Genomic DNA, 17,780 nt, shown 5'->3' on the forward strand with positions numbered 1-17,780 from the left:
AGGCAAACATCTAAACATAACAACTCAAATCCACAGCAAAGAAGTTCTTGGCCTCCTCATTATACAACAGCAATAACATAATCCAGTAAATGGTTACATTTATCAAGGTACTGCTCATATTGGTTTTAAAGGAATTGTGAAAATGTGACTCCTGCTGACAATGAATTGCCCAACCAGAGACAGATAGGAATTGTGCAGGATCTCCTCAGTTATTGCTATGGAAAAAAGGGGAAACATTATTCTCAAAATGTTGGTTTCCATTGAAGTGAGGGATGTACCTCTTGGAGCCTGGAATATTTTCCAAGCACTTGCTGTCAGTACCAGGTCAGTTAGATGCAGATTTCAGATCATTCTAACCTGTCTCAATAAAGTCCATCAGTTTCTTTCTCAGTCCTTCTCCCTGTGCTGCACCATTTGGCATTTTTTAAAAAAATATTTATCGTTAAAACTGAGCATGGATCCACCTGAGAGCAATTTGTGTGGGCGTGTGACTTGTCACCACCAGTATCTGGCCCAGCATGTCTCACGCAGACACCTACCTCATTGCTCCACACTGGATTTAAACTCAAGTGGAAAGAGGGTATGTAACTCGCGCTATCACCAAGCCCCAACATCCCCCACCACCCCATCACAAAACACATTCTTTCGTCCTCAGATTTTTGTACCGTCTAGATTTTTCTTGCATGTTTCTCTCTTTGCTCTAATTTTGCCACCTCAGAAACTGCACCGCTCGATTACTCTCTTAGTTAAGGGCACTTTCCTCTGCATCTAACATGTACAGAATCTGATCTGCTAATATGTGATGAGACTGCATCAAGGGAATTTAAGTCTGCAGTAACTGATCTGACATGAATAGAGTAGATGGGGCTTTACTTTGGACCTTTTCTGTGTGTGGGTGATTGTCATGCACTGGAAGCCAAAAGTGTATGTGATCCTAGCACTGACATTCGTGGCATTATATGTGCACAAAAAATCTCCTAAATATTAATAAGACCACAATGATTGAGGAGTTGGCACCTATCCACTCTCACACAGGCTGTAGATCACAACACAATGGCAGCATGAATTTCTTTTTGGCCTGTTCTTGTAGAAAAGACTTTTCCAGAAGCAGGAGGCAGGGTACAATTACGAATCTCATTCACTCCCAGATAAATAGGAAGGACCCATTTCCAATTGCAGACGGATCAGAAACCAAGGGGAATAGATTTAAAGTAATTGGTGAAAGGATTAAGGAGAAAGCAGCCCTGAACTACATGCAAGTGGAACAATGTTTGTTATTTATAAGCTGCCTTATTATACTGTTGTAAGATGCTCAGTAGCAATGTCCCACCTGGAACACAGAATACAGTGCACCAAAATATAGTGAGCTGAACAAACCTTTGCAGGTTCAAACATTGTTCAGTCAAATACAATGTTTGAATCCAGTTTCACTGCCACCATTGTGCTGGTGTACATCATTAATGTGCTGGTGTGCTGTGACACAGGATGGCAGGAGGTATTTTGATATACACTGTTCTCTGTGCAATAGGCCTCAGCAAGAAAAATGCAAAAGTACAGGGTACATCAGTAGTGCGGAAAGCAATTCTGGACAAGGCTAATGCATGGGAGGATAACACTGAGTAAGGTTAGAAAAGGGAGAAAAAATGTCTGTTTTTTTAAAATGCTGTAAGCTTTCTTCTTCTAGCACTCTTTCAAGTGGTGACTTCCAAACCACTATCGTTCACAGGATGAAATCAATGTTAATATATAGAATAATTTGCTTTTTCATTCTTCCTTACAAAGTGGATAACATCACATTTTTGTCCAATTTGACAATTTCTTATCCATTTGCTTAATCTATTTATATCCCTTTGCAGCCTCCTTGCCTTTTTTGCACAATTTGCTAACCCACCTATCTTTGTCATCAGGAAATTTGGTTACAGTATACTCAATCCCTTCATCCAAGTCACAAATATAAAAAGATGAGGCTCAGCATTGATCCCTGTGGCATCCCATTTGTTACTGATTGCCAATTTGAAAATGACCCATTTATCTCAACCCTTTGTTTTCTGTTAGTCAAACATTTCTCTGTCCATGGCAATATGTTAGCCCAACAACATACACTTCTATCTTGTCAAATAATGTGTGATGTGGCACCTTATCAAATGCCTTCTGCAAGTCCAAGCTAACCAGCCTATCCAATTGTTGCTCACAGATATAATTTTCCAAATCTGGCAACATCTTAGAAAAATTTTCTTTCCATCCTCTCCAGTCACAATCACATCCTTATTGTTATGTAGTGACTGGAACTGTACACAGTATTCAAGAGTGGTCTAACTAATGTTATATATGGTTCAAACATAACCTCCTTGCTCTATAAAGCAAACATCCCTTAAGCCTTTTTAACCTGAACTTGTTCTACTACCTCTAAGGATGTGTCTCACTTCATACCACTCAGCAGTCATAAAATTTCCTACCATAGGACCTGAAGCTCAGTGAAGATTCTGCCAAATAGAGGGAACAAAATGTTTCTTCGATGGGCAAAGATTATTGTTCTATTGGGTTCCAAGCCATTATATTCCCCAGTAAGTTAATATATTAAAAACACTACATAGGCTAGAAATTTGAAATCTAAAGACTGGAAAAACTCAGAAGATGAGGCAGCATCTGTGAAAAAAGAAACAGAATTCATATTTCAGGGAAAAAAAACTAGTTCTCATGAAGAATCTTTGACTGAAAACATTAACTGTTTTATTTCCATTATTGCTGTCTGACTTGCTGAGTGTTTGCAGCATTTTCTTTCTTTTTGATTTTCTATTTTCTTCTTTAAAAAGGTGGTCACTAATACTTAAGAAAGCCCAGTAAAATTCATTGCAAAAAAAATTACAAGAATTATTGGCAACTTAAATTTTGCACTTAAAATCTTGTCATTATCTATTTATTTCAGTGTTGTCCAGGCAGTTGAAACTCTTACTCACCTAAAGAAGTCACAAAAAAGTTGGTGGTGTATAATCTCAAAAACTCTGCATCAAGTTCCTATGGAACCTGAATAAGTGTCCTTATATCTGGTCTCAAGGTTAATATAAGATCTTCATCATTCTTAGACAGGCCCAGAGTTTGAAAAAAACTGCTCTCAGGACAGGACATAACATGCCATTGATGGCCAACTGGTGGTCACGTGAGCAGCTTTATCAAAATGGCTGCTGTGTCTACAATGCAACTAACACTCCATCCCAGTCATTAAACAGCTGTTTGCTTTTGAGACACTGTTTGCCTTTTGCCTTTGTTTGCTGTTTGCCTTTGCTCCCAGCAGACACCTCCGATTTTTGTTCCAAATACATTTCATACCTTAGTGTGGGATCTTGCACCAGCACAGAACCAAATTAAATTCTCCCCTTGGACATCTAGTAGTCTGATCTTTTGTACAAAAGGTCATTGAGTAGGTGTACCAGCACCTACAAGCACTGATACATGAACAATTAGCATAGATGTTAATTTTGTCACCAAGACAGGGATTTGTTTCTCAAGCTCCAGCTAAATATGAAAGTAAATGCCTAATAAATGTAGAATGCCTGGTTAAAGAACTCAGCTGCAGAATACTGAAAAGCATATCAACATTAATTTTGGGTTATTTTAATTTAGTCATTACTCTTTTCAAATTAAACCAGGAGTAAAAGGGAAAAAAAATGGTAAATGACTGCTTTAAAATTGCACATGTTAAATTTAGGTCAAAAGAACCATTGTCATCTCATTAGACTACATTTCACCTTTTTCTGGCGGTCCTGGCTGGGCTCCCCTGGAGCTAACTCGCCAATAAGGAGAGGCTTCATAAATTTACGGACAAAAGTAAGATCTGGATGGAAAGCCTGGAATGCATCCTGTAACAAAAAAAACACAAGCAATAAAAATTAAATGTGACCTTTCAGAGAAAGAAGAGTTTAAATAATCTAATACAGTAAAATTATTGCAACTATCATGATATTAGCATTAGATAAATGTATTAGTTATTACTTAACAACACCATCATATTACTCCCTGAAGCAGTACTGAACTGGCTATGGGCAGTGGAGTTCTGTCTGTTCAACAGTGTTCATCAGGTACAAACTCTGAAGTATAACAAGTCACAGTGATGGTAATCTAAAAAATGCTAAATCTTTGCCAGCTGCCGAGCATGGGAAACTACATCTACTCATTCCACACATAATCCTCATACAGAGGGCAAGGTGATGGTGACATCTAAACCATTGCTACTTAACTTATCTTTTCCACTGCATTTGGGCATTAACTGAGTAAGTGACCCTCTTCCCAGGCATTCCCCAAGATATAATCCATGTTGCAATAAGCTTTCAGTTATTGTGTTCCTGTCCACAATGTGGAACCCCACTCTCTCTCCCCAGTTTCAAAACGTTTTGTTTGACTATGCCTTAACTTTTCTTCTGACTACTACCTCCTACTCATCATCTATTGATCCTGGGGAAACTAAAACAAATACAATAATTTGTATTTAAGTGCAAGTTATTGTTAAGGCCATCAGCCTATCTGTTCCCTTTCCAGTGCACTTCAAATTCTTTTGCCAAGGTACTGCCAGTGTAGCATCTGCAAGTAAAGGGGGCCACAATATCCAAATCTGAGGATGACATCTGGAAGTGCCAAACTGCTCCAGTTTGAAATCTGGGGGGTGGCAGGTGCAGAGATTTTCAGTATATACTAGCAAGTCAATAAGCAATTGAAATGACATGACTTAAGAGGTTGTTCGTCCAGTGATGGAAATGGGATGAGTATGGATGGTACTTGATGACCGGCTGTGTGACCCACCAGTACAAGTCAAAGTTAATCTCGAGGTTCATTTTGAGCATCTAATCAAGTTGTTCCAGTACAGTCGAAATGCTGAAGGTGGTTGGATCTAGGGCACTGCCAAGAGGCTGTCCTGCAGAGATATCCTTGGGCTGAGATAAATGATCTCAAATCATCTGGCATCATAAATGATCTGGCATCATCTACCAGACAATAAGGAAGATTGCCCAGGTATGTCCCATTCACAAACAGCAGGGCAAATCCATCCATCTAATTACCAGCCAATAAGCCTACTCTCAGTCATCAGCAATGTGATAGAAACTATCACTGACTGTGCTATTGGGTGGAATTTGGCTTACAAATAACCTACTTATCATTGCCAAAATTAGGCTTTGCCAGGACCACTCAACTGCTGACCTCATCACAGCTTTAGTCCAATCTAGAGGTGAGATCTAGAGTGACTGACTGCCCTTGACATTGTTGAGTGTGGCATCAAGGTGCTATGGTAGAACTGAAGCCAATGGATATCAAGGAGAAAGTACTTCACACAAATTCTGATGCTTGTGGTTGTTAGAGATCATTTATCTCAGCCCCAGGATATCTCTGCAGGACCTCCTCTTGGCAGTGCCCTAGACCCAACCATCTTCAGCTGCTTCATCAATGACCTTCCTTCCATCGAAAGGTCAGAAGTGGGGATGTTCGCTGATGATTGCACAATGTTCAAATTCATTCTCAACTCATTAGCAAATGCAGCAGCCCATGCCAGCATGCAGCAAGACCTAGACAACATTCAGACATGGGCCGATAAGTAGCAAGTACCAATTGCTCCACAAAAGTACCAAGCAATGGTCATCTCCAGTGAAAGAGAATGTAATGATTCACCCTCGACATTTGATGTACTTACCATCCCCAAGTCCTGCACCATCAACATCCTGGGTGTCACACACACCATAAACTCAATTGGACCAGAAAATTAAAATCAAAAAAAAACTACAGATCCTGGATATCTAAAATGAAAACACAAATGCTGGAAATAGTCAGCAATTTAGGCAGCATTTGTGGAATGCACAACTTAAAGTAGGAGACCCTGCAAGAAGTATCAGGAACAAGGCTGATGAACTTAGAGCATGGGAAAGTACGTGGAACTAATACGTGGTGGCCATTACAGAGACTTGGCTGTTGCAAGGGTAGGAATGGCTGCTGGACATTCCGGGGTTTAGACGTTTCAAAAGGGACAGGGACGGAGGTAAAAGAGGTGGGGGAGTGGCTTTGCTGATCAGGGACAGTGTCACAGCTGCAGAAAGGGAGGATGTCCTGGAGGGATCGTCCACTGAGTCAGTGTGGGTGGAAATCAGAAACAGGAAGGGATCAATTGCTCTATTGGGAGTATTCTACAGACCCTCCAATAGCAGCAGAGATGCCGAGGAGCAGATCGGGAGGCAGATTTTGGAGAGATGCAAAAATAACAGGGTTGTTATCAATGGGTGACTTTAACTTCCCTAATATTGATTGGCACCTCCTTAGTGTAAAGGGGATAGATGGGATGGAGTTTGTTAGTTATGTCCCGGAAGGATTCCTGACACAGTATGTGGACAGGCTGACTAGAGGAGAGGCCATACTGGACCTGGTACAAGGCAATGAGCCTGATCAGGTTTCAGATCTCTTGGTGGGAGAGCATTTTGGAGATAATGACCTTAACTCCTTGACCTTTACCATAGCCTTGGCGAGGGATAGGAGCAGACAATATGGGGAAGTATTTAACTGGGGGAGGGGGAATTACGATGCTATTAGGCAGGAACTTGGGAGCATAAATTGGGAACAGATGTTCTTGGGGAAATGCACAGCAGAAATGTGGAGGTTGTTTAGGGAATACTTGCATGAAGTTCTGGATAGGGTTGTTCCACTGAGGCAGGGTAAGGATGGTAGAGTGAAGGAACCGTGGTTGACACAAGATGTAGAATATCTTGTCAAGAGGAAGAAAGAAGCTTACTTGAAGTTTAGAAAGCATGGGTAAGACAGGGCTCTGGAGACGGGAGGGAGCATAAGAATGGATGTAGGAGAGCTAGAAGGGGGCATGAGAAGTCCTTGGTGAGTAGGATCAAGGAAAACCCCAAGGTATTCTACACATATGTGAAGAATAGGATGATGTCTAGAGTGAGGGTAGGACCGATCAGGGATAAAAGAGGAAACATGTGCCTGGAGTCAGAAGAGGTAGAGGACGTCCTTAATGAATACTTTGCTTCAGTATTCACCAGAGAGAGAGACCTTGACGTTTGTGAAGATGGCGTATGACAGGCTGATATGCTAGGGCATATGTCAACGTGAGGAAAGCGGATGTGCTGGAACTTTTGAAAAACATTAGGATAGATAAGTCACCAGGGCCAGTTGGGATATATCCAAGGTTATTACGGGAAGCGAGGGAAGAGATTGCTGCAACTTTCGCGATGATCTTTGCGTCCTCACTGGCCACAGGAGTAGTGCCGGATGATTGGAGGGTGGAAAATGTCGTTCCTTTGTTTAAGAAAGGGAGTAGGGATAACCCTGGGAATTACAGACCAGTGAGTCTTACTTCAGTGGTGGGCAAATTACTAGAGAAGATTCTTAGAGACAGGATTTATGGGCATTTGGAAAAGCATAGACTGATTAGGGACAGTCAGCATGGCTTTGTGAGGGGCAGGTCATGCCTCATGAGTGTGATTGAATTCTTTGAGGATGTGACAAAGCACATTGATGAAGGTAGAGCAGTGGATGTGGTGTACATGGATTTTAGTAAGGCATTTGACAAGGTTCCTCATGGAAGGCTTATTCAGAAAGTCAGGAGGCATGGGATCCAGGGAAACTTGGCTGTGTGGATTCAGAATTGGCTTGCTTATAGAAGACAGAGGGTGGTGGTAGATGGAGCATATTCTGCCTGGAGGTCGGTGATCAGTGGTGTTCCGCAGGAATCTGTTCTGGGACCCCTGCTCTTTGTGATTTTTATAAATGACTTGGATGAGGATGTGGAAGGGTGGGTTAGTAAGTTTGCCGATGATACAAAGGTTGGTGGTGTTGTGGATAATGTAGAAGGTTGCTGTAAATTACAACAGGATATAGATGGAATGCAGACCTGGGCTGAGAAGTGGCAGATGGAGTTCAACCCAGATAAGTGTGAAGTGATACACTTCGGGAGATTGAATTCTAAGGCAGAAAACAAGGTTAATGGCAGGAGTCTTAGCAGTGTGGAGGAACAGAGGGATCTTGGGGTCCACGTCCATAGATCCCTCAAGGTTGTTGCGCAGGTCGATAGGATTCTTAAGAAAGTGTATGGTGTGTTGGCCTTCATTAGTCGGGGTATTGAGTTCAAGAGCTGCGAGGTGTCGTTGCAGCTCTATAGAACTCTGGTTAGACCACACTTGGAATATTGTGTTCAGTTCTGGTTGCCTCATTATAGGAAGGATGTGGAAGCTTTAGAGAGGGTGCAGAGGAGATTTACCAGGATGTTGCCTGGATTGGAGAGCATGTCTTATGAGGATAGGTTGAGTGAGCTAGGGCTTTTCTCTTTGGAGCAAAAGAGGATGAGAGGTGACTTGATAGAGGTGTACAAGATGATAAGGCATAGATTGAGTGGACAGCCAGTAACTTTTTCCCCAGAGCGACAATGGATAAGAGGAGGGGACATAATTTTCAGGTGATTGGAGGAAGATACAAGGGGGATGTCAGGGGTAAGTTTTTTTTTTACACACAGCGAGTGGTGGGTGCGTGGAACACACTGCCGGCAGAGGTTGTGGGGGCAGATATATTAGGGACATTTAAGACACTCTTGGATAGACACATGAATGATAGAGAAATGGGGGGCTATGTGGGAGGGAAGGGTTAGATAGATCTTAGAGCAGTATAAAATGTCGGCACAACGTTGTGGGCCAAGGGGCCTGTACTGTGCTGTAATGTTCTATGTACGTTCATCAGAACTGAAACACCTTCGACCCTAAACTCAACTGGACAAGTTGCATAAACACTTTGACTACAGGAGCAGGTCAGGGGCTGGGAATGCTGACACACCAAGGCCGATTCACCATCTACAAGGCACAAATCAGGAGCATGATAAAATAATCTCAATTTGTTTTAATGAGTACAGTGCCAAAACTCTTAATAAGCTTGATACCATTCAAAATAAAATAGTCTACTTGTTTAGCATCCTATCAACTATGCTAAACATTCAATCTCTCTGTCACCAGTGCACTGTGGCTGTAGTGTGTACCATCTATAAAATGCACTTCAGTTACTTACCCAGACTACTCTGACAGCACCTCCTACATACGTGACCTCTTGACCATGATGGACAAGGACAGCAGGCTCATGGGACCACCACCACCTGCAGATTGCCCTCGAAGTCACACACCATTCTGACTTGGAACTCGATTGTCGGTCCATCATCATTGCTGGGTCTATATACTGGAACTCCCTCTCCACCAGCACTTTCAGAGTACCTTCACCAGAAGAACTGCAGCAGTTCAAGGTGGCTCACCACTATCTTCTCGTGTGCATTTGGGGATAGGCAATAAATGCTGGCCTTGCCGAAGATGTTAAAATCCCAAAAATGAATTTAAAAAGATATGCAGCAAAGTATTCCTTTTCAGATATGAAGAACATACAATTCACAAATTCTTTTCATTTATCATCCAGTAAAATAATTGCCAGGCTACTCTTTCAGATGGTAAACAAAAGAACATGCAAGAAATAGGAGCAGGAGTATGAGGTACAACCCCCTGAGCCTGCTCTACCTTTGAATAATATCATGGCTGATCTAATCTTCAGCCTCAGTTCCATTTTCCTGTCGAGCCCTATAGCTTAACTCTGCTGTAGTCCAACAATCAGCCCATCTCAGCCTTGAATTTACTTACTGACTCAGCATTTACAGATAGCCTGGTGTCTGTAAATGCTGAGTCAGTAAATAAATTCAATCCTCTGAGGGTATTAGTTGTGCAGTGGCTATGCTATTGGCTAGTAGTTAGAGGTCTGGACCACTGATGAAATGATGTAGGTTCAAATCCCATAATGCCAGCAGGGGAATTTAAATTCAAGTAATTAATAAATCGATAATTTTTAAGAAAAAAGTCCCTGTATTAGTAATAAGGAACCTAATGGGTTGGTGAAAACATCTATCTGGTTCTCATGTCCTTCAGGGAATATGCTGTTCCAACCTGGTTTGGCTTCAAAGTTATTCCAGACTCACCAATATACATGATTCTTAATTGCCTCCTCAGTTCAGGAGCAATTAGAGGTGGATAATATATATTTGTAGCGGCTGCTACCGCGATGTGAAAACAAGACACTAGTCGAAGGGTTTCAGAACAAGAACCGGTTTATTTTCCCGCCTTGCGCGGGCCTTTTAAGAGAGACTGTTCCCGCCCACTCAAAACGGCAATGACGTATACGCTATGTCATCAAACCTTTCCAGCACGCGGGTTCTCCCTGTCGCTCGGGGAAGACGAAGGCCCACCGCCATCTTGGGCCTCGCCGCTTCAACGACGCGCAACCCGACCGCTGAGCCGGTTTGCTTGCTCGGACGGTGAGTCGCTACACAAAACCCCCCCTCCCCCCTCAGAACCGGTGATACGGTCCCCAAGATCCGTGGGCTGTGTTAGCCGCTGCTTAGGAGGTCGGCCTCTGTGTCGCGGTACTGGAACCTCGACCGGTTGTTGTAGGTCTAAATGGGCCGGTTTGAGGCGGTCCATCGTGAAGACCTGCTCCTTGCCCCCAATGTCCAAAATAAAGGTGGACCCATTATTCCTGATGACTCGGAACGGCCCCTCGTATGGTCGTTGCAACGGTGCCCGAGATGTGCCCCTGCGAACGAAAACAAACTTACAGTCTTGTAGTTCTTTGGGCTCACGGGATGGGGCTTGACCGTGCCGCGAAGTGGGAATCAGTGCCAAGTTGCCGAGCCTCTCGCGCAGTCTTTGCAGGACTGCCGTGGGTTGTTCCCCTTGGTCCCAAAGGGCGGGTATGAAATCCCCTGGGACAACCAGGGGTGCCCTGTACACAAGTTCAGCTGACGAAGCGTGGAGATCTTCCTTGGGGGCAGTGTGTATGCCAAGCAGGACCCAAGGCAGTTCGTCGACCCAGTTAGGACCCTTCAGGCGGGCCATCAAGGCCGATTTTAGATGGCGGTGGAAACGTTCCACTAACCCATTTGATTGAGGGTGGTAGGCCTTGGTGGTGTGCAGCTGCGTCCCCAGCATGTTCGCTAATGCAGACCAGAGGCTGGAGGTAAATTGGGTGCCTCTGTCTGAAGTGATGTGGGCCAGAACACCAAAACGCGAGATCCAAGTTGTGAGCAGCGCCCAGGTGCAGGAATCAGTCGTGATGTCAGATAGAGGGGTTGCCTCTGGCCACCTCGTGAACCGGTCCACGATGGTAAGGAGGTACCGGGCTCCTCTTGAAACTGGCAGAGGACCAACGAGGTCGACGTGGATATGGTCGAACCTTCTACGGGTAGGCTCGAACTGCTGTGGCGGGACCTTGGTGTGTCGTTGGACTTTCGATGTCTGGCAGTGCGGACAAGTCCTGGCCCACTCACTGACCTGTTTGCGCAGGCCATGCCAGACGAACTTGCTGGCAACCAGTCGGACAGTTGATCTGATGGACGGGTGCGCCAACCCGTGTACCGGGTCGAAAACGTGTTTCCGCCAGGCTGCAGGAACTATAGGGCGGGGTTGACCTGTTGCGATGTCGCAAAGGAGGGTCTGCTGACCTGGACTGACTAAGAAATCTTGGAGCTGCAGGCCCGAGACTGCGGTTCTGTAGCTGGGCAGCTTGTCGTCGGCTTGCTGTGCGTCAGCAGGGGCCATGTAGTCAACACCCAGGGACAGGTTGTGGATGGTCAGTCTGGAAAGTGCGTCAGCAACGACATTGTCCTTTCCGGAGACATGTTGGATATCCGTTGTGAATTCGGAAATGTAGGACAAATGTCTCTGTTGACGAGCTGACCAGAGATCGGAGACTTTGGAGAAGGCAAAGGACAAAGGCTTATGGTCAGTGAAAGCGGTGAAATGCCTGCCTTCTAGAAAGTACCGGAAATGCCGGACTGCCAGGTACAGCGCTATAAGTTCCCGATCAAAAGCACTGTATTTCAGTTCGGGTGGTCTAAGGTGCTTGCTGAAAAACACCAAGGGTTGCCAACGGCCTTTGATTAGTTTTTCCAGTACCCCACCAACCACGGTATTGGATGCATCCACCGTGAGGGCGGTTGGGACGTCAGTCCTGGGGTGTACAAGCATCGTGGTGTCTGCCAGGGCGTCCTTGGCCTTAACGAAGGAGCCGCGGCCTCATTGTTCCAGGCGATGTCCTTGCCCTTACCAGCCGTCAGGGAGAACAAAGGACGCATGATATGGGCTGCTACAGGGATGAACCGATGGTAAAAGTTGACCATCCCAAGGAATTCCTGTAGGCTTTTGACCATGTTGGGGCGGGTAAAATGGCGGATAGTGTCTACCTTGGCGGGTAGGGGTGTTGCCCTGTCGCTGGTGATTTTGTGGCCGAGGAAATCGATAGAGTCAAGTCCAAATTGGCACTTGGCCGGGTTGATTGTGAGGCCGAAATCACAGAGACGGGAATAACAGTTGGCGGAGGTGGGAAAGGTGTTCTTGACGGTCATGGCTGGCAATTATTATGTCATCTAAGTAAATGAACACGAAGTCCAGGTCTCGGCCTACCGCATCCATCAGCCGCTGGAAAGTCTGCGCGGCGTTCTCAAGGCCGAACGGCATTCGAAGGAATTCGAAGAGGCCGAATGGGGTGATAATCGCAGTTTTGGGGACGTCATCCGGATGGACCGGGATTTGGTGGTATCCCCGAATGAGGTCCACTTTGGAGAAGATGCGGGCCCCATGTAGTTTCGCTGCGAAGTCCTGGATGTGAGGGATGGGGTAGTGGTCCGGGGTGGTGGCGTTATTCAGCCTGCGGTAGTCGCGGCAGGGCCTCCACCCGCCGGTGGCTTTGGGGACCATGTGCAGGGGGGAGGCCCAGGGGCTGTCTGACCTGTGGACGATCCCCAGCTCCTCCATGCGATGGAACCCTTCCTTTGCCAGGCAGAGCTTGTCTGGAGGTAGTCGTCGTACTCGGGCATGAAGGGGTGGCCCTGTGGTAATGATGTGGTGTCGCACCCCGTGTTTGGGCCTAGGATGTGTAAACTGAGGTGCCAAAACTGATGGGAATTCAGCTAGGAGCTTGGTGAACTTGTTGCCAGACAGGGAAATGGAGTCCAGGTGCGGGGCTGGTAGGCTGGTTTCTCCCAGGGGGTAGGCCTGGAAAGTTCTGGAGTGGACTAACCGCTTCCCTCGCAGGTCGACTAACAGGTTGTGGGCCTGAAGGAAATCGGCTCCTAGGAGTGGTCGGGCGACGGTGGCAAGGGTAAAGGTCCAGGTAAAACAGCTGCCGCCGAATTGTAATTGAAGTGTACGGGTACCAAAAGTCCATATCGTTGTGCTGTTTGCAGCATTGAGTACAGGACCTTGTTGCCTGTTACGAGTGTCGCGGCTGGTCGGGGCCAAAATACTGACCTCTGCTCCAGTATCGACAAGGAAACGCCACCCTGACTGCTTGTCCTGAACGAATAGGAGGCTTTGTCGGCGGCCAGCCGCCGTAGCCATCAGCGGCGGCTGGCCCTGGCGTTTCCCTGAAACTTGCAGGGTGGGAAGCATCGACAGGCCTCCGCACCCCACCTCTGATGGTAGAAACACAGCTGGTTGCCAGTGTCGTCATCTGTGTCTCTGGGGTGTGGTTGCTCAGTTGCTGGGACTGCTTTAGGCAGGTGTTGGGCTCGCGGCCTGGCGATTTGGCCGACGGACGAACCGCTCTCACGTTTGGCCTTCCACAGGACATCTGCCCGGGCAGCTACCTCACGTGGGTTGCTGAAATTGGTGTCGGCCAACAGCAGGTGAATGTCATCGGGTAGTTGTTCGAGGAAGGCCTGTTCAAACATTAGGCAGGGCTGTGTCCCTCGGCCAATGCCAGCATCTCGTTCATTAGGGCGGATGGGGATCTGTCCTCCAGGCCATTGAGATGAAGCAGGCGGGCGGCGCGCTCACGACGGGAGAGGCCGAAGGTCCGAATCAGAAGGTCTTTGAAAGCTGGGTACTTATCCTCCTCCGGAGGAGAATGGATGAAGTCTCCGACCTGGGCGGCTGTCTCCTGGTCCAGAGAGCTGACCACGTGGTAGTAATTTGTGGAGTAGGAGGTGATCTGCCGAAGGTGGAATTGTGCTTCGGCCTGGTCGAACCAGACGCTGGGACGAAGCATCCAAAAGGTGGGCAGCTTGAGTGCCACTGCATTGGCTGCTGCGTTGTCGTCCATTGTGCGGGTCCAAAATCCGTTTGGACCGTCGGGGTCACCAATGTAGCGGCTGCTACCGCGATATGAAAACAAGACACTAGTCGAAGGGTTTCAGAACAAGAACTGGTTTATTTTCCCACCTTGCGCGGGCCTTTTAAGAGAGACTGTTCCCGCCCACTCAGAACGGCAATGACATATACACTACGCCATCAAACCTTTCCCGCGTGCGGGTTCTCCCTGTCACTCGGGGAAGACGAAGGCCCACCGCCATCTTGGGCCTCACCGCTCCGACGGCGAGCGACCCGACTGCTGAGCCGGTTCACTTGCTCGGACGATGAGTCACTACATATTGTTTATTAATTTTCTTATTGTTTGGGGGTTTTTTTCTTTCTTTTATATTTTATAATAAATATTTTCTTTCTTTTATATTATATTCATTCACTAAGAGATTGTTGGATCTACAGATTTTTTTATATACTTCATTGTTTTTTATGATTATCCATGCCATGATTGTTCTTCCGATCTCTTTGTATTACATGTACAAACATTGATGTTATATATTAATCTGTATTAATTTGAAAACTAATATAAAGATTGAAAAAGAAAGAGATGGATAATAAATTGCCAGCAATATCCACATGCTGTGAATGTCTATCTATAAATCTTTCTCATCTTAAATAGCCCACACTTACTCTGAGAATATTTTCCCTAGTCTAGACTTCCCCTCCAAGGACCCTCTTCCCAGCAAAGCAGGGCAATTCCTGGATATATTTGAAGTTTTAATGAGCATTCAGTTATCATCACATGTCAACTCTGTCAATACCTATATGATTCAATGAGATTCCTTTTCCTCTAGATTCCTCATTCTGGAATCAACCAAACTTATCCTTCATTAAAAAAGGTCTTTAAGACTGACCATAGTACTCCAGATGAGGTCCCATCAAACCCTGGTACAGTTTAATAAGTCTTCCTTACTCCATTCTCCACCCTTCTTGCAATAAATTTCAAGATGCTATTTGCCTATTACCTATTCTTGCTAGCTAACCTTCCAAATGTCAACATTCAACAATCTCACATCATTTAAGTAATGCTCTGTCTTTCTATTTTCCCACCAGTGGATAACATCCTACTTCTCATCAAAGCCCTTCTGCCCTTCTTTTGTCCACTCACTTCATCCGCCCATAATCCTTTGCAGACTCGGTGTCATTCTCACAAATTACTCACTTAACTTTGCATCTTCAGCAAATTTGGATACAGTATACACAGTCCCTAGCTGAGGCCTCAGAACTAATCTGTGAGGTACTCATCTAGTTACAACTTGCCTATTTGAAAATGACCTATAATACAATAACACAATCATTTACAACTGGCTCCATGGTAGAGAAGTGGGCTTTGAGGAACATTTTTTTAAAAATAAAGCTGAAATGGTTGGTCACTGACAAGCTCTGGTTGGTCAGTGGTTAAGCTTGGCAAGTCGTCGTCGTGGCTATCCCTCGACGTCGAGGATGATGGTCTTCATTCCATTGATCTACTTATGGGCTCTCAAGTGGCTATGAGTCCAACCTTGGCTCTGAAACTTCTTCTGCATTCAGGACAGGTAGTTCCAGATGGCAGATCAGGCTTTGGTTGTTGCTGCCTCTTTCCATCTTCTTCTCTTTTCTTCTAATTCTGCACATCTGTTGCGAAAGACTTGAGAAGTAGCCCACAGAGCAAAGACGCCTGTGTGTGTATTTGTTTAACGTACACTTGATGTTGCACTACAAAAAGTACACAATACTTCACAAATCAACCAACTGACTCCAATGGCATGGGAACTACGGCGATTGGGGCTGATGGATTTGTTGCAGCCTACATCTGCCTTCACAGCCATTGAGTTCGAAGTAACTTTGTCCGCCTGTTCCACCGTTGAGGTCTTGGTTGGATTTTTCTTTGTCAAGGACCTCACCACCGACCTTACCGCCATGGGTGACCCCACCAGGAGCATAGCTCCAGACAGCATCGCTCTCAGGATCTCAGGACCACACAAGCTTCTCCACCACAACAAGGTGACAATCCACAGAGATTGTCCATGGCAATTACAAAAAAAACTTACAACAAACATAATTACATCAAATTCTATGGCACTGAGTTCTGGTAATTCAACCCAATAGGTCCATGTCACTGCTTATGCTCCACACAAGCTCCCTCCCACAATTTTATGCAATTCTTGGCATTAAAAGCAGCCCTGTGTATTTAGCCATTTGTCAAGGGACAACTGCTCCAATTCTCACCGTGGTAGATAGCATGTACTTAATGCTGACAGATCAAAAAGCAGATTGAGACATCCCAACTACATTACGATTTATTGGTGAGTAACTGAGGGTTAACATCTCTTGCAGGCATCCATGTGTGCTCAACCTCATCTACTTTCTTTGGACTAGATTTTAACCCAAGATCCAAAGGCAAACAACAGTGTGTTAATTGACTGCAATCCCCAAGCAGAAAGAGAGGGAACCTCACTCATTATTTTTTGGTCTCAGCTTCTACCTGTAGAAATTCATTTCCTATTAGAAATGGCTGGTTCTTTTCATCTGTTGAGCTGACTGAAAGACCCACATAAAACATGAATTGATTTTTACCCTTCAAATGTTGTCATGTCTTTCCAAACTTGTTCAGAACCAGAGTTGGAACTTCCTTGGAATTTCCCCCATTCTGCCAATATTTCTGGCAGTGAGAGAGAATCTGTTTACACACCACAAAGTTATGACACTGGAGCAGGAGCAGCTTTGATCAAATTAAAGCCTTCTTCATATTCCAGCTTTTTCATATTTGAGATTTCTAGCATTCATTCTAGGTTTTTCTTTGGAATTTGTATAAAGGTAGAAGTGCAGAACTAGGTTGATGCCAGTTCCACTCACTCAAACGGGTCAGAACCAGATACACGAGATTGTGACAACCAGTATATGATAATTGCTCAGGTCTATTAACAATGCACAATATAGCAACGTGATGGTCATTGTGAGTGTTGGGTCAGCCTGGTCTTCACAGTTTTTGGATCACAAAATCTGTTTGTTGTTCCAAAGATTTACAACATAAAACCAACCAGATTTTGGAGCAAGCTGACAGTTTCATTCAGAATCAAAGACGGCTCTGGTGGAAACTAATCATCCTGATGGAAACCGAGGGTTATGTGAGAACTAATCTCCCACTGGGAGGTGTTTGCCTCTTCAGACAGTTCTCAGTAAATGGCTACAGCTGAAACCTTAACTCAACTGTTTTCTCCATTGATGCCCTCTTGAAATTTATCAGTTTGTGTTTCAAAGTAACTAACACCATGTTTCTCAGTTTTCCTTCTCTCCAGCCATAAGTTTTTAACATTCAAGTTTCCCATCACAGCTCCATCATTTGCCTCGCCCGTTCCCTCTTTCCGTCTTTGCAGTATCCTTTGTCATGCAAGGAACTGACTGAAATTTTAAAACGTTTCCCCACCCTCAGGAACCCGGAAATCTCCATCTGAATAGCAATCCTTCCACCAGCTAATCACAATCTTGGCACCATTTTTAATTCCCATGTGAAATACAATCAGCCTCTTGTTACTGCAACCTGCTGACCTACAGCCAGCAGCCAATTGACTGGAATGTACATCTCGCATTGAGGCTCCTGAATTCTAAATTTCTCTACTTGTTCCTAAGGAAAAATTAGGCAGTTCCATGTTT

At 45.1% G+C, this 17,780-nt stretch overlaps 1 protein-coding gene across 3 annotated transcripts in view; it reads right to left on the minus strand.

Moving 5' to 3' along the window:
* fads2 (fatty acid desaturase 2) overlaps positions 1–17,780 on the minus strand; it is a 54,718-nt gene that overhangs the window by 24,172 nt on the left and 12,766 nt on the right. For all 3 annotated transcript variants that reach the window (XM_052029238.1, XM_052029239.1, XM_052029236.1), the window contains exon 2: positions 3,747–3,857. In XM_052029238.1, the coding sequence (XP_051885198.1) occupies positions 3,747–3,857 (111 nt within the window). The remainder of the gene's footprint in view (positions 1–3,746; positions 3,858–17,780) is intronic.

Source organism: Pristis pectinata, chromosome 14 (assembly GCF_009764475.1).
Source record: "Pristis pectinata isolate sPriPec2 chromosome 14, sPriPec2.1.pri, whole genome shotgun sequence".
Lineage (NCBI taxonomy): Eukaryota > Metazoa > Chordata > Chondrichthyes > Rhinopristiformes > Pristidae > Pristis > Pristis pectinata.